Source organism: Cylas formicarius, unplaced genomic scaffold (genome assembly GCF_029955315.1).
Source record: "Cylas formicarius isolate icCylForm1 unplaced genomic scaffold, icCylForm1.1 PGA_scaffold_1__22_contigs__length_36826433, whole genome shotgun sequence".
NCBI lineage: Eukaryota > Metazoa > Arthropoda > Insecta > Coleoptera > Brentidae > Cylas > Cylas formicarius.
The window spans coordinates 17,295,586-17,313,509 of record NW_026844264.1 but is presented as its reverse complement, the minus strand read 5'-3'; the positions used below and the strand labels follow the sequence as shown (position 1 = coordinate 17,313,509).

General features: G+C 32.2%; 3 protein-coding genes across 3 annotated transcripts; 1 reads left to right on the top strand and 2 right to left on the bottom strand.

Moving 5' to 3' along the window:
• Positions 1-8,717: 8,717 nt before the first annotated feature.
• On the bottom strand, positions 8,718-10,410 carry LOC132697286 (armadillo repeat-containing protein 7). The gene is given in 4 exon segments (XM_060662651.1): positions 8,718-9,565; positions 9,568-9,823; positions 9,878-10,045; positions 10,193-10,410. Coding segments are annotated over 4 exon segments (951 nt in total). The 5' UTR covers positions 10,302-10,410; the 3' UTR covers positions 8,718-9,147.
• A 1,567-nt stretch (positions 10,411-11,977) lies between these two features.
• Positions 11,978-13,602, bottom strand: LOC132697208 (uncharacterized). The gene is made up of 2 exons (XM_060662516.1): positions 13,321-13,602; positions 11,978-13,242 (listed from the first exon to the last, which is right to left on the bottom strand). The coding sequence occupies exons 1-2, from the start codon at positions 13,519-13,521 to the stop codon at positions 13,072-13,074; spliced, it is 372 nt and encodes a 123-aa protein (XP_060518499.1). The 5' UTR covers positions 13,522-13,602; the 3' UTR covers positions 11,978-13,071.
• A 446-nt stretch (positions 13,603-14,048) lies between these two features.
• LOC132697207 (uncharacterized) lies at positions 14,049-17,922 on the top strand. Its single transcript, XM_060662515.1, has 2 exons — positions 14,049-14,401; positions 17,693-17,922. Exons 1-2 carry the CDS (start codon positions 14,180-14,182, stop codon positions 17,870-17,872), a joined length of 402 nt encoding a protein of 133 aa, XP_060518498.1. The 5' UTR covers positions 14,049-14,179; the 3' UTR covers positions 17,873-17,922.
• The last annotated feature ends 2 nt before the right edge of the window (positions 17,923-17,924 follow it).

The following is a 17,924-nucleotide window of genomic DNA, read 5'->3' as shown; positions in this document are numbered from 1 at the left end:
TTATCTTTGGTAAACAGGATCTGTTTTAACAACCAACTGATATGAGGCAACTGTAACTTGTGTAAAGCGATATGGGGTGGAAATATTATTTACTAAAACGCACAGTGGGGGTTCAAAAATCGCCAACTTTAGTGAGAGTTAATAACATAACGGGTGTTGAAGAAAAAATACATTCACCTTTTTAATCCCACAGAAGCACATTGATTAATGATTTTTTAACACTAATAAAATATAGGACTTCTTGCTTTTGCGTTGAACAAAAGATTAGTGTAGGGGAATGTAAATATCGCATCCCATAAAAACAACTTTTACACGCATGAAATAACTATGCCAATATAAAAAATATCTTTGTAAATCTTTTGTGCCAAAATTTATCGTATATTAGTGATGCTTAGATAGACCTCGACTGCTTCCTAAACTTTTAACGTTGAATCGATTATAATAACAATTCACAATTCGATAATATTCTTAATCCGAACAGTACAGAAATTGTTGAGGGGCACAATTAAGCGACCATTATCGACGGCCATCTTTATAAGTACTGCATCCGCCCAAAATTTAATTAATTAGCAGTTTTGCTTGCGCAAATTTTAACGTCCAAATCAAGCAGCGCGCTTATTTAAACGATGGACCAGATAACTTGTTAACATTCTGTGCATGACTTCCGTTCCCACAAATCCCGTACTTTTATTATTCATTTTTGTTGACCTTTTTTTCGTTGTTGGAGAACAATATGTAGATATGCCAACCTGATTTGCATAAGTTGGTGGGTGATAAGCGCTACAGAATTGCACATATTTCCAAAAAAGTAAGCGGTTGACTATGTGAACGCAGCTTGTTATATATTTTTTTAAATTTTAGAAATAAAAAACCACTTGGAAACTAAAAGTAAACTGTTTGGACGAATTTTAAATTAGATTATTAGAATATATTGTTTACTTAAGCTGTCGCACACTACTTTTCCGTATTTCCAAAAATAGTTTTATGGCAACAGTTAGGTAAATATTGAAACTTTTTTTACGGACTTCATTTGCAACAACTTTTCTAATAAGGGTAACAACGTTGAAAAATTAAAAAATAAATTGACGAATCATGGGTCGAGAATTTTGAAATTTCGTATGATGACCTAGATTTTAGTCTTATGCCACTTTACTCCACCAGAAAATCGGATTTTCTAAAAATCTAAAGTTAATGTAAAGAGTAATGGATAGTTTAGAAAAAAACATTACAAATAGTAAGATCAACCCTAAATTAGACCCATCATCAAGCTAATGTTAAATATCTGAAAATAAGGTCGAAACGTTGGTTGGTTGGCTGGTGGGATTCTTTTTAATATATTCAAATTGAAAAATTCGTCCAATCTCTGAGATACTCGGTTAAATATAGTTGATAGAAGAAACACACGAAACCTGCAGTATCATTTGTCAAAACGTTAATTTAAAAAGCTGATGACATTTTTCGTCGTAAAAATGACCTTTAAAAATGTCAAACACGGTCCCAAGCAACAATTATTTTTGAGTATCAATGTGTGGGTGGCGGCCGCATGCGAATGTTAAAATTTTAAAAACACGTCTTACCCTTCCATTGTTTCTAGTGTCAAAGTACGACATGCTTTTAAATAAATAATAAACGAAACAACTACATATTTTTATCAGCGAAGTTAAATTAAGAAATTTTTTATATAATTTTTAAAAAGGTTAAACGCACCAAAGTTAACCAAAGTAGTAAGTTTTAAAAACAAAAACCCTTGCATTTTGATCAAAAAGCCCCAGTTCAGGATTTAGATTTTATGTAATTTTGATTTAAGAAAATCCCATGCAACTGCTACTTCAGTACTTCACAACTGAATAGAGTAATCCAGTTTTAAATTCAAATTCTATTTTGTCTAATAATAAACATTCAAGAAAATTGTCTAATCTTGAGAACCTAATACCACCTAAATTTAACATCAGTGAGTCAGATATATCCTTAGCTCTATTAAATATGTCATTAAATACTTAAGGTGACTATTTAGAGAAGTATATGGGCGTAACGGATAATTAGGCAAATTAATACTTTCGTATACCCTCGCGTATGCCTTAAACGCAAAGAGTTTAAACGACACAATTTTTAATGCACAGTGCACACACTATTTTTTAATATAGTGCATCATACATGTGACGTCATAATTCAGCAGTTATTGAGTAATGCGTCTTAACGAATGTTTAAATGTTTAACAGTGGATATGTAGAAAACTTAAATACTTGCGCTTAAAAGTACATTTTATATCAGACATGAATTCGAAAAATTCAACTTGAAAACGCGAAGATTTCAATGATATAAAAACATTTTAAAAATTTTCTATTTACAAAAAACCTTCTGGATTCCTCCTGTGTCACTTTTTGAGCTTTCATACTGTTGCCTTCTTCAGAGCTAAACCGAAGCAGTTTCAACAACTTTTGCAGGTGGAAGCCAAAAGATTTGGAAATGTTATTACAGTAGCCTGTAACAGAAAATAGCAGTACGTACATTAAAAATCTTCCCATCACTTAAAATAAAAAAAACATTGCGATATTATGGGGGACCCTGTATATAGCCAATATTTTAACCTAATATAAAAAAATATCAATATCAGTCGATTACTTAATTCATTACGCGTTCAAATATCAAATATTATAAGAAGGTTTTAACCATGAGTCATCCTTAAAGCCATCTTTTATTAACTTAATCATTATATATTTTATCTTTACGGAAATCTTTCTCCATTTTAAAAATAAACAATATTTGCCCAAGGGAGAAGCTATGATATAATCAAATATATGACTTTAACAGACTGGCATTATTTGGGCGTCATGGCCATGGTTTTTTCTATAAAAGGAACACAAGCTAAAATTATTTAAATTTATCCCTATTTGAGGCGTTTCAAAAATGCAGCAAAATGTAACAAGCTTAAAACTCGAAATACAAGTAACGCGCCCTTGCTGGTTGGAAACTTTCTTATTGGTACTAGTCGACGGCGAAGCGGAGAGACGGGTCTTCTATTAAGTTGGCAGTACTAACAGGGTTGCCCGGTTGTCGACCCGCCGTATCTACAGTGCGTGTCACCCCCCGCGCGCTCACGTACGTACCCCCAGGACGGTGTTGTCAGATTATTACGTGTTTCAACAGAGGATTCACAAAAATTATTATATCGGTACTTCTGTTTGTTTTTTCATTATAATCTTACGCTGATGAGGTGAAATTACTACAAATATTAGAGATCTGGAACAACGCCACGGCAGCTACTCATTGAACAAAAATGTGTCTTAATATTATATAATAATAATATACTTTCTTGTTATTTGTTTTTTTGTAATTTTATTATTTCATTGGCAACAACAATCCAGTCTTTATTTTTGTTATTGCTACGTATAAAAATTGGCAAAACCCTCGCAAAACCAAATTTCGGATGATTAATGACTTCATTTATACAATATAGCCATTAATTGTGCGGAAGTCGATCGATCCCTTTCTCAATCAAGAGGTACATACTAGTTTTTGGAAGTCAGTTTTGGCGAGCGTAGTAAAGATTTAATGAGGGCAATGAGTGGCAACGTTGTTTAGATAGTGACTCGGACGATGACCATTGTAATGTCAACGAGTAACACCATGACCACAGCTTTAAGGCCGCACGAGAAAGAAATTTAAAAATATTTCGTAATCCACTCAAAATTTGGAGAAGAAATTTGATCACCGCGAAATTTGAATGTAACTTTCCAAAGTCATGATTAAATTTAGAATTTAACTGGGAAACCCGCGAATCTGACATTGAGACATCGTCAAAGTTGACCAGTTATTACTAGTTATGCTTTTAATTATGGTTAAGTGTTTTACCAAAATAACATTCTAAATGGTTTTATTAAATTAATTATTAATGAAATTTAAAATACTATAAAACATATTATTTTCTCTTGAAGGGTTCCTCAAATCACTACAATTAATTTATTAAAGTAGCAGGCTATTTGAAAATATGTACAGGATTACAGGAATTAAACAGTTTAAGCGGCTATACAAATAGGGGAGAGCACAGTGTGTGTATATCTTCCTTATTTATCATTTAAAGATTTTTTCCTATTATTAATTTTAATCAAGTTACTAACATATTAGGTGGACTTATCGTATGTACCGGTAATAAGTAACCGCATTCATGTATATGAATAATTAAAAAAAATAGGCAAGGATTTGGAAAACCCCTTTAAATATATATATATATATATATATATATATATATATATATATATATATATATATATATATATATATATATATATATATATATATATATATATATATATATAAATCCAGCAGAATAACAGATCATAAGAATTTTTTTTTCTATTTTTCACAACAAAAATGTTTTTTTCTCCCTTCTGTAAAATTATACAGCGATCTAGGGTGTCGAAAGCGTCATTTCACCATGCGAGTTTCTTGTCCCACGGATCCGAGCGCCTTCGGACAATTCCGGAGATTTTACCGCACGGCTTGAATTCTGACGTTTGTCATTTCTGACGGTCATGTCAGTGAATGTATTCATGTTGTTTTACAAAAAAAAATGTACCCGAAAACTAACGATCGTAGAGAGAGTATAGTATGCAACACGTTTGGTAAACTTTTTAACTTACTCGTTCATTAAACACTCGCTCCGCTGCTTTCCGCTCGTACCAAATAAACTCGTGACCTAAATGCAATGGTAAATAAGTGAATTATAGTAATTTACCTTACTATTGCGCCACCCTACATGTTTTTGTGATATATTTTCCATATATCTATTAACGAACAACTAAAAGAACATGTCTAGTAATGATATTAAATAGAGTAAATTATATTTTAAGAAAAGTGATGTAGGGGTAATAGCTGAAAACGATAAAGTAGTTAAAACCTCATTGTCCGTTTACAAAATTAGTTTAAAGTTCGCCAAGTCGATAAGACTTTTTTACCGGATCCTCAACAACATATGACTATATTTAGGTCAATTCCTGATATTATAAAGGCCGCGAATGGAAAGATAGTAGAAAATAATAGGAAAGCAGTTTTTTTAATATTTTCTCTTTTTGCCAATAAATTGGCTACCTCACAATAAAATTTAAAAAAAATACAAATCTCTCTTGGAGAAATAATAAGCCAAAATATACGTGGTACCATTTAGAATTTTATATATTTATTCATCGGCACTCTCTATAATTGAAATTATTTTTAAAATGTATGCTACACTAAAACAATTTTTCTATATTGTATGCTTTTGGAATAAAATGAATGTTTATAGAAGAACGACAATGGAAGCTTACAGGGTAGCGATGCTCGCAAATAACTTTGCAATTATATTTTAATTTAATTTCTCGATAGTTCAAAAGAACCAAAAGCGAAAATATTCTGTTAAGAGAGGTTAAAAAACAATTAAAACCCATATGGTGCTTTTTTTTTATTCGGTTTCTAAATTTAAACTTGAGAAAGTTTAACGGCGGCGTGACCCTAAAGGTGACCATCAGAATTGTGTTATTTCCAATGGGCTTACTCAACGGCGCTTTAACACCATGACAAAATTTAACAAACGCAAAATGACAAATTGAAAAAAAATCAAAAAGTTGAAACATTAGCTAATGATTAACTTTCATAACAGAAAATGCAAATAAAGCGTGTCCGCATGTAGCAAATAGTTTTGGTACTTGTTAACGTGTATCGGTTTGTTTTGGAAAACCCAATTAAAATCAGTTTTGCGCCGTTGAACAAATGCTAAAAACAATTACGTGTTTACCAATTTAAACCACAAAATAATCGAATTTTATGGTAAATCCGACTTTTTGTTATATTGTCTAACTGCGAACGCAATTAATATTTAAGGAAATTCCTAAAACAATACAAATTTTAGTTAATTTAGAAAAACTTGATTACACAAAATATTTTTGTCTATTTATTTAAATTATTAATTTACACATTTTTTAATACCATCAGAAACATTATTTTTATCATAATAATGAAAATAGAACGTGGGAAATACTAAACATTTAAATGTTCAATATCTCGGCAAACTGAGCTCCAAAGCCTTCATCGGATCTTCCAAGTCAACATTGCCTCTTTAAAGATGCGCGTTTGCTAATAGCAAGAATTTTAATAAAAGCAATTTTAGTCACGAGTTGGATATGACATGAGCGGAGCGCAACGAAACAAGTGACTGAAGAACTGTTAAAATGAAAGAGAGATTTAAAACGTCTAGCGCAATTCACTTGAAGAATATCCTGAGGACCTACCGAGAATTTGTTGATGTTTTTACGGATGTGGCTGGGCTCTCTCTATACAGTTTATCTAGTAAGTATAAGACTGAAGAGAAGTTTATCAATTTGCGATTGTACTTCAGCAATATAATGCTTATACGTGTTTTAATGTTATTATTTACAGCGTCTTTTTCAACTTTAATTCATAACTGAATGCGTAACTGTTGTCAATTTGTCACCTAAAGTAAGTAGGCACCGGCTATTATAATTATTAATATTTACTGTCAAGTGTTATTGCACCAGAACAGTAAAATATACAACAACACGATAGATTATTTGCCACTTGTATGACCCACAATTATGTGCAAAATCATATCTTGTCTGAAGAAAGTAATTACACATACTCATGAGAGATTTCAAAATGTAAATTTACCTCTACAGTAATTACAGATACTCATGAGAAATTTCAAAATGTAAATTTACCTCTACAAGTGCATTATTACATTAAATATAGATAAAAGATGATAAAGTGTAAACATAGTTTTTAATAATGTAATTACACGATCGAGTCAAATTTAAGTTATATGAATGTATAAAGTTTTATGCAGCACTTTCACATACACACATATACACTTAAAAGCAATCCTTTTGTGTTCTGCCATGACATATTATCTCAGCCTATTGGAATGGCGTTTAATTTGAGGGTAAATTTAAATAGGCCTAGACAGTTCTTGCATCAATCATTGTAAAACTAGATTTATAAAATATATTTTACATGCATTTTGTAAATATGAACTTCTCGTTTATTAAAGTACTTTTTTAAAATTGTGTTGTAAAAATACTCTAAGCAATAAGTAAACGACAAACGACACTTTTCTAATTAATTTGTTTTGGCACTAGCGGAGCGCAACTGAGCGAGTTTTTAATAAATGAGTACCTGAAGAAGTTCATAAAAGTGTGAAATTTTTGCAAAACAGCACGAATACACTCACTGAGTGCGTAATAATCTACTGAAAACATCCGTCTGTTCCCAAACCCGTGACTATAGTATTAGAAATGCCAAAAGTGATATTTTAAAGTAACACTTACCACAAACCTGATTACCAGTGAATTTTAGAATAGGGAGTAGAAAATAATAATTTAATTTATTAACCATGTATAAACAAACGGAACGACATTTATTTTATTCAGCCCCGTTTTGATAGGCCCATAACGGAGTGCCTACAGTATTAAAGTTCGTATTGCGTGTATCAAACAAGAGAAAAAGGTTGTACACCATCCCGTCGCGTCTATTCAACGACCGTAACTTATTGTGATTTCTGAAGCGTATATCTTTACATAAAGGAATCAACCCCATCCCTTCATTAAATGCACGGTCCGTAGACGATGTCCAGACAGCGGACCGAAGCCTCACAAATTACTTTGTGATCGTGGTCCGATAAAATGGACGTGCGTAAAAACTTTGGGGGCCGTCTGGCCGGGTTAAACGAAAAGAAAAGTGAGAAATTAGTCGGGGTTGACCCACTCATGGCGGAACTTGTCTTACAGGTACACCATAGAAAATATACAGGGTATTTCGACAAGTATCATAGTAAAAACTTTGGGGGCCGCCTGGCCGGGTTAAACGAAAAGAAAAGTGAGAAATTAGTCGGGGTTGACCCACTCATGGCGGAACTTCTGTTGCAAGGACACCATAGAAAATATACAGGGTATTTCGACAAGTATCATAGTAAAAGATTGAAAAAAATCTTTGAAGCGAAGTAGCCACGTTGACAATCTTCTACGGCACCAATTAACACACTTTTTCTAAATCTAAAATGGGGTAGAAATTGAGCTCTTACGAAAGGTTAAACATATTAATTTTAATAAGTTTTGGTAATTGGATTTTTTAACTCCATTAACCTTTAAACGAATTGCCCGCAGGTTATTTCTGAACTTAATGATGCTAATCAACTTCGGGCTGAAATAAGGAGCTACTAGAACAACTTTACTACTACAAATAATTTTCAACAATAACGACCATAGTATATTGTATTATGCAACAAGTGTGGTAAACGGCATTTGAAGCACGAGTTTAATTGGCAGGAGCGGAGCGTAGCGGAGCGAGTGCTTAATAAACCTACAAAGCTTACCAAACACGTTGCATACTATACTTTTCTTAGGACCTTTAGTTTTTAGCTACATTTTTGTAGAGTGAAACGAATACATTCGCTGAAGTGTCCGTCAGAATTCACACCTTCGAATTTCTCAAATTTTAACATAAAAATTTATAAGGGGTATATTACATACATGGAATATTACCTTAGCGCAATATCATTTAGCAGGAAAAATGTTATGAACAAAAAAATTATAATATATATTATTTCTCAAAAACATTTATGCTGCGGGTACTATGAAGTTTTCAAAGTGAATTTGTATTACACGCACCCTTGATATACATACATATTAAATTTCAGTTTAAGTACGGAAATGGCGAATGCGCAAGGACCCACGATATTGATGATCAAATGTAAAATGAAATTTTTATATTATAAGTACGTGAAAGGGCGGATGCGCAAGGAAAAAAGATATTATTTTCCTTTTATTAAATCTGTATTAAACGCGTATTCTATTATTAATGAAACATGAAAAAACTTCCACATGGAATTTTACTGAAAACTGAAACATTTGCGGTCGCCATGCCTCATAGCAAAATGCGAATTATTCTCTAGATTTACAAATTATCCAAAGCTTTTTATTGCTTCTGCTCTCATGTCCTATCAAGTGTTGAATGTAAGTACAGTTTAATAATAATGTATCTAAGCCAAAATGGGTTGTTCCATAACCAACGTTTATGAATTCCAAAGGAATTCACACCCTTTTCTTTATTAAAAGGCAAGTAGTAAACACAAAAACAAACAACAAATATATGTACACACAGTTAACTTTTATCTCTCACTAAATATGCATCTCCATAGAGCACAACTTTACTTTCTGTTTTGACCTGGCACTTAAAACTTACTTTAATTATCTTCCTAATATCCTCCACACGAACAGAAGCTTCAATTGTGTCACCAACATAACATTTATTGGGAAAATTTAGATTCTGCCTGACCACCAGTGTTCCAGGGCCAGGCAATTTGGTCCCAATGACTCTCGAAATGATCGCATTTAGAAAAGCACCATGTACCACTACTCTATTTCCATTTGTTGCCAAATGTATAGGATTTGAGTCACCGCTTATATCTACAAACTTTTGTACATCTCTAAGCGTTATTGTTTTGGTGAGACAGGCTTCTTGTCCCAGAACAACAGTTTTGCAAGATAAGGACCTTATCATCAATCTATAAAACATCATTGTAAATCAGCCATTACATCTGAAGGGTAGTATGTATCCACAAAAATTTTTCCTAGATTGTGGTATCTGATATTAGCATTATTTACATACTGCTGAATTCGTGGTAACAAACTTTCAGGAATTTTTACCGTTTTTGATTCAAAAAGATAAAACAAGGTTGTAATTGAATTCAAAGCAATGTCCTCATTCTCATGGAGCAAATACTTTGAAATTAAATATACTCCATTAAGTGAAATGATGTATTCTCTGCTTTCCGGATCTAAAACCGGAAATTATAGGTATGATAGAAACTATAACTAATAACAGTTCTTACCACATATTATATTGCACAATCCTGCTAGGGCGAAATGTATGAGCTCTTCAGAATTTTCAGAGAGTTGTGCCAAAAATAGATCCACTATATGAAGTTGTTTAATGTATTCATAATTTACAGGATCATAGGCAAAATTTGCGAGGTTGGCAAGTGTTTGTCTTTGAGCCTCTGAAATTTAAAAAAAGCATAAACATCATTCAGCTTAGGTAACAACACACATTCAACGTCATAAAATAAAAAATATAAGAACCTAACGACCTTCTCGATAACTAGTTAACTAACAGGAAACAAACAAAACGCTAAATAGTAACTAACCAAAGCTCTTCGTTGCAGCAAATTCATTAACCAACTGTTTTAGAAATTCGTATCGCCCTATTCCATGTTCCCCCGTTTTACGTTTTATTTGATCTTTTCGACTGAACATACTATTTTTATACCAAAGTTAACAGTGGATAAAAGAAGGACTTTTATTTACTACTGTTGCCCTACTGCATTGTTTTATACACAAATAATTGAGTATATTCCTCATATAAAACAAGGTTAGGAGGTGATTCTTCCTTGTAACTAATAAACACAAGGCATTATAGTATTATCCAAAACTTACTTTGGTTTTTGTGCAGTAACCGTGTAGCTATGCAGGCGCCAAAATGAAAACTGCTCAACTAATGATCATAATCCATCATACGCGAATATTCAGGTGCAAATATCCATAGAGACCAACTACTCGGCTTCTTCTTTATAAATGTAGGACAAATGGTAGACGATATAACATGCCTGCCTCAATTCATTGCGTTTCACAGAAAACTGTTGGGCACGACTACCAGGATCATTCGCCCAATGCCTGCCTCCTAAACGTTTTGTAAGTTTTCAAAGCCCATAAACCCATTGAGATATCCTTAGAAAGTCGCCATCCTAATGACTCAGTAGTTAAAATTATAAGTATCAAAGTATCCATTTTGTTCAGTTCTTGAGTGTATATGTACCTAATTAAAACCGATTTTTTGCGATCTAGAGCCGTAAATTAATTATAAGCGTCATAGGCTTTTCCATTGAACCAAGTTAAAAGTTTGTCTAGAGTTAGCATTATTGCGTCTAAAGTTGGGTACCAAGTTCCTATTGGCTATTTTTATCCTTATATAGATGTTGATTTGACTGAAGTTACACTTACCTGAACTTACTGTTGGAAAAGGATAGCACTATAACGTTAGTTGTTTAGTCCTTCCGTTAACTGATTCAGTATTTTATTGTTCTTTCGAAAATTTGATCATATTTTTGATCCGATTGGCTCATTTTAACAACAACTTTTTGGAAAATATTTTATTTTATGATCTTTTTCATCCTTGCAGTTATGTAAGGAGCTCAAATATAATTTCCAGAATACGTCTATTTTGTGTAGTAGAGGGTGTCTCACAGTTGATGGAACATTAGACGTTTTTGGAAAATAGAACCGACTTACGTATATTCAGTACCCCACTGTTGCCTTTTATATCGAAACGTAGCAAACACTTTTATTTTTTATCAACGGAACAACCTGTATGTTATTTTATTTTTCCAGTTCCAGTTTTCCAGGTATTAATTATTTTCTATATTTTTCAGCTGAAATAGACCCCAATGTAAATTCTTATCGCTGGGTTAGTTGAATATTTAGAAAGAAATTTTAACTGCAATTTGCAATGAAATATTAAAATAATCATAATCTGCAAAACTACTAGAGATAGATATAGACAGACTGACAAGTGCAAGTCAGAATTCACAATAACTAACTTGGTAAAATGATACTTTTCGCACGCTAGATCAGTGTATAGTTAAGTATTTTAGAATTTTAGAGAAGGAAGTATAAAAAAGAATGTTTGAAATGATTAGTAAAAAAAAATTAAAAATAAATTTTTAAAAACTAATGCAGGGATATGGCCTTAAATATAGTACATATTTTTTTGTAACACCTTCAATATCGAATTTCTCAAGTTTTAACATAAAAATTTATAAGGGGTATATTACATACATGGAATATTACCTTATCGCCATATCATTTAGCAGGAAAAATGTTATGAACAAAAAAAATGTAATATATATTATTTCTCAAAAACATTTATGCTGCGGGTACCATGAAGTTTTCAAAGTGAATTTATATTACATGCACTCTTAATATACATACATATTAAATTTCATTTTACGTACGGAAGTGGCGACCCAAGATATTGATTACAATCCACTTCAAATGTAAAATGTAATTTTTATATTATAAGTACGTGAAAGGGCGGATGCGCAAGGAAAAAAAGATTGTCATTTTCCTTCTATTAATATATAGATATACAGATGGTGATTTGACTGAAGTTGCACTTCCGTAACTTACTGTTGGAAAAGGATAGCACCATAACGCTAGTTGTTTAGTCCTTCCGTTAACTGATTCAGTATTTTATTGTTCTTTCGAAAATTTGATCATATTTTTGATTCGATTGGCTCATTTTAACAAAAGACTTTTTGGAAAATATTTCATTTTATGATCTTTTTCATCCTTGCAGTTATGTAAGGAGCTCAAATATAATTTCCAGAATACGTCTATAAAAGTTTTGTGTAATAGAGGTTATCTCACAGTTGATGGAACATTAGACGTTTTTGGCGAACAGAACCGACTTACATATATTCAGTACCCCAGTGTTGCCTTTTATATCGAAACGTAGCAAAAGCTTTTATTTTTTATCAACGGAACAACCTGTATGTTATTTTATTTTTCCAGTTCCAGTTTTCCAGATATTAATTATTTTATATATTTTTCAGCTGAAATAGACCCCAATGTAAATTCTTATTGCCGGGTTAGTTGAATATTTAAAAAGAAATTTTTACTGCAATTTGCAATGAAATAATAAAATAATCATAATCTGCAAAACTTCTAGAGATAGATATAAGTAGACAGACTGACAATGCAGAGATAAAACAAACTTGTTACTACTTTTCGATATAAGGAGCAACACTGTGACTCTGAAAATCTTTTGAATATATAAAGGAGACTTAAAAACCCACGGGACTAAATTTTTAGCGAATTTCTACTTCCAGGTCTCCATCAAGCGTAAAACATCCTGTATGATTTGCATAAAGTAAATCGTGACTAGGTGTGGTTAAGACAATTATAGGTGCAGTCCTGACTTTATTATTATTAAATTTCCTGCATTGTACCAAGGGATATGAGTTAACATCTATTTGGCATATATAGAAACCAGAAATTCAAGCGCGTGACTCCTTGCCGAATGCATTTCGATGGTCACATAGGAATGGTTCACTCCTCCTTCTGTAACCTCGACAGTTCCATCATCGTGGTAATTTACCACCTTCAGACAAAAAATTTTCTGGTCTCCATACCATGATGTCTAAAAAGGATTACTAACAGTAGAGGAGACAATTTGTAAACGAAAATTTTACGGTACTCTGCCGCTTCAAAAACTTACCTTACCGTCCCTGACGATGAAAGGTATCGCAGCTTTTTTAACATGATCGCTCATTACCAAATTAACATCGCTCAAATTCGTACAGTTTCCGTCTATGATTTCCTGCCTAGCTGCGGTAAGAGTAAGTTTTTCTTCGGGTGATACAGTCGGATTGCAGTATACAGACAAAATCGCAACAAAGAAAATTGCCAAGCAATACATTTCGAAATATTAGCCTTTTTCTTCCTACTTTTGTGTACTAAAACAGCATCTATCGTGCAAAAGTACATGTATATATACTAATTCCTATTAGTATTTACTTAGAAAATTAGCTGGAAAAATTTGGTAAATATTTATTTCTCGGTATCAATAAAAGTTCCTGATTGATTATTAGTTGTTGATGACAAAACACCTCTATTCTACTTCACTTGAGTAAAAATGCAATCTTACGTGCAATGAGTCATTATAATGGTTGCAGTGGACCAAAAATTCCTAGGTCTTTAATACCAAGAATACGATAAATGACACTAAAACCTAATATTTAAAGTAATCACATGGCGATTTCGCATTTGTGATCACTCTGTCAGATGCACAATTTTAAAAGAAACTGGCGTCCCAAAACACCTGGTTCGTAGAACGAGTTCACTATATTTAAACGTTGGCAATGACAATATATTTTATCACCATTTATGAGAAATGTCAACCAAATCATTTTATTTGGAAGTCTTATCGTAAGGGTTTCAGAAAATATTGTTGACTATTAGCTGGAAAACGAGATAAAAAAATTAATTTTATATATAAATAGAATATGTAGTTCTGGTGTCGACTTGCACAGAAACCTATACTAGCACCAAAAATAACGTGAACCACCAGCTCCCAAATGAAACGTATACTAATTTTATTAATTGGTACATTGGCAGTTTTCGCAGGATTGACCTCATCATCAGACTCCTACAAATTTGAGGAAAATTACGATTTATACGCCAGTAATGAATCGTACCAAATAGTATCGGGAAATTGTACTAATTCAAGTGAGAACTTTGTAGTATTTCGAGATTACATTCATAAGACAAGTTATCCTTTCATCACCAGGAATGCCACTGTGAGTATGAATTTTATTATGATTTTTTTAAATAATTATTATTTTTTAATAATTTTGCACAGTCGAGTATTATAGTGATTATTAAATTTGAAAAACAATTTAAATAAAATACTTTGGTCGCTATTGAAGTAAATGACATATAAAAAATGGCTTTGGTCCAGTTCAATTAAATTGTTTCTATATAAAGGGGGCAATATGCAGGGATAGTAACGCTATATTGCTTAGAATGTTTTCCCAAGATTGATCAAATTATTACCTTTATGTTTGTGTTTGAATAACTTTCTACATATTAGGGATAACATTTTTGTATTATTCCATTGAAATCCGTGGCTGCTTTCATATATCAATATTCTCTCACTGGTAGCCTGTCAGGCACTTTGTCCAACTCCTGTAGATCAAAAGAAATACACCAGCACTTGTTCTATTATGCTTTATGATTCCCGCCCATGGACGAAAGTTATTTATATTCTTATTTCCTGTACCTTTCTTTTTTGTCTCCATAATGACTATGGTGGCCAATTTGTAGTTTCCTAGAGATTCCTTTTCATAACCAGGATTCGTCGATTCGGATATTGAAATCTCGAAGGGGACCTGTGGTCTGGGATGCCCTTATCGAACACTCGAATTGCTCTAGAACATTCATTAGTTAACTAGTGAAAACATTATCCACGACAGTACTTTGCCAAAAAATTTCAATACTCAAATCAGATTCACCAATTTTTCACCAAAAAGTATTTCGTAAAGACCATTTAGGCTTCAGTACTACTGGTCACAATAATATTTCATTTTATAAGTTATTTAAATTTTTTGCATTAGAAAAAAATTCAATCAGAAATTAAATAAAAAATTAAGAACAATAGAACAAAGAATTATTTTGCAGCCACCCCATTTTATAGAGCTTTCAAAATCGCTTATTTAATATGTTTTAATATTTGCTTCACGAACACGTTTTTTTTTTAGTATCCACATAGAAAATTAAACGATTTCAACAAATTTACTGTTAATAATATTAATTTCATTAATCATATAAATAAATCAATGTATAGTCTCATTAAACCTACAAGATTCCGTGAATTTTATAGAACATACTATAGCATTCTATTTAAATTAAAAACGGACGCCTTGTACAAAGCACTAAGTATGAATTCAAAGTTTAAAACAATAATAAACTTTATTTCACATTGTATTACAAATGCATTACATAAAAATAGCATATCAAACACAAAGGAAATCAGCGTAAAAAAGTAGAAGATACTAGATTCCATTACACTTTTCAATTACCTACAATGTTTTAATTAATCAGTAATTAAAGACTACAGAAAAAAGTCTTCTAGAGAGTAATGTTCTACATCTCTTAGTAACTTTTTTATAGTGCACTTAAAGACTTTTAGATTTGCAATTGCTTTTACATTATTTGGTAATTTATTGTACAATCTCAGGCACATGTAACAGGGACTCCGGTAATTTACATTCAATGTTCTGGTACTATATCAGTGAAATATCTGCAACTCGAAATCTTTTTTATTATCATTGCTTCATAAATATAATAAGCGTAGACTGTGAAAATACCTTCGGCATTGAACACTCATCTGCAGCTCTCTCTAAATTGCATTGTTTTAGACGTACGAAGAGTCCTGTTTCGAGCCATGAAAATTCTCTGTACTTGGCCACTACCTCCCCAAAAAATAATTCCATACCTCACACGTGACTGACTGAACTTTATTCGGCAACATGTTACGAAAAATCCTTCAACTTACTAAGAGCGGATAGAAATCTGTCAAATAACCCAGTTACTCCAAGCCATTTTCTAGGTACTTATTTTACATATTTGACTAAACTAACACTATCTTATTTGTTTAATGGATTATGCAAATTGCATCAGATTTTTCATATATCTCGTTTTGTAAATATTTATTTATTCGGTTTCAATTTTATGTTCTATTTGATTGTTCTATGTCCGTTTCCTTTTAAGTCAAATTATCAGAGATACAATCTTTCTTCTGGAATTTAACGGTTTGGAGCTTACGGTTGCGCCAGAAAAATTATCCTCTTATCTCCCTAATAGAAAGCAAGCAGTTTTTTGCAGTAATCAAATGTGAAGTTTACGAAATGTAATACACGGAGTTCCACAGGGTTCCATTATGGGTCCATTATTGTTTTTAGTTTATATTAATGATCTCTCTGGGAATATGGACCCTGTGGCTGCGGTTAAGTTTGCAACGTTTAAAACATCAAAATCGAGTATAGAAATTGTTAAAGGGGAAACAGAATCGTCTAAAATTTAATTCATATTTCGGCGAAGTTGTTAGTTGTGGTCCTGGATGATAGGCTTTCTTGGAAAGACCATATTGCTTATTTAATAAAGTGCCTCTCAAATGTCACCTTTTTGTCACGACGATTTAAAATTTTATTCGTGAAGGATTATCTAGTGATTACCTAGTCTAGTGCCACTATGCTCTTTTTTATTGAATTTTGTCAATAGATTCCATAAAAATTTTTTGTATGCAAAAAAGAGCGATCAGAATTATATCCAACGCACGATATAGAGACCATTGTCAACCGCTGTTCCAGAATCTTGGGGTTATGCCACTGCCATTACACGGTATTAGAAATTCATAACTCAAAAAATATGTTTTCACTTCACACAGATAGTCATAAATACACTTCCTCCTCAAATAAATTTGCTTCGAACTAGGACGTTTAAATACACCAAAAGCATGAAAAATTCTCTTGACCTAAGTTTATACAACTTAAATCCAAATCAAGTGACAAAGTTGCTATTTAAAAATTTTAAAACTCGATTCTTGATGATGCGGTATCTTCCTTTTTTTTTTCATTTCTATTCCTGTTTGTTTTTATGTGTTATGTATTACGTTGTTATACCAATTATTATTGTAGACTTTATCTAATCTTATGTGTATATGTACGTATAGGCGTGTGGTAAACATGCTATGTATTATAATTCAGTCAAATAAAAAAAATTCTCACTATTAGCAAAGCCTATTAACCTGTTTTAAGTTTTCACAGACATTTTTCTCGACGGAGAGGGGAGTAGCTCGTAATACGAGGCGCATTTTGAATAATAAAATAAAATATTTCAAATATCTAACTAAAAATATTTGGTAAAAATTGTATCAGTCGTTGACAATATTGATTTGGGGAAAAAATTTAAACCGGATGGTTTATTTTTCATCTTTTGCTCGGTTGTTGAAATATTTCAATTTACAATAAGAATTTTTGTACCCTCTTGTATCATGAAGACCTACTCTTTAACCAGATTTTTTCTCCTAGTCATCGTGGAGCGGCAACAGAAAAATTTTCTGCCTCAAGGCCATCAATCTAAAGAATCAACAGAAAGGGGGAACGGTGTTCGTAAAATACGGAGGTGTCAATTACACCTTCGTGACGTTGGAGATGCACTCGTTTACAGGCCACGGAATCGAATTTAATGTAACAGTGTACGCTAGATAGACATAATTTTTGTAGTGTAAAAACCATGTGTATATTATGAATAAAACCCAAG

What these genes read in the sequence shown, in the direction of transcription:
- LOC132697207 (XM_060662515.1), top strand. Translation starts at nt 14,180, where the DNA reads ATGAAACGTATACTAATTTTATTAATTGGTACATTGGCAGTTTTCGCA. An exon ending in TCATCACCAGGAATGCCACT is followed by an intron (nt 14,402 to 17,692) that starts GTGAGTATGAAT and finishes TTTTTCTCCTAG; the next exon opens with TCATCGTGGAGCGGCAACAG.
- LOC132697208 (XM_060662516.1), bottom strand. Translation starts at nt 13,521, where the DNA reads ATGTATTGCTTGGCAATTTTCTTTGTTGCGATTTTGTCTGTATACTGC. An exon ending in TCATCGTCAGGGACGGTAAG is followed by an intron (nt 13,243 to 13,320) that starts GTAAGTTTTTGA and finishes AATCCTTTTTAG; the next exon opens with ACATCATGGTATGGAGACCA.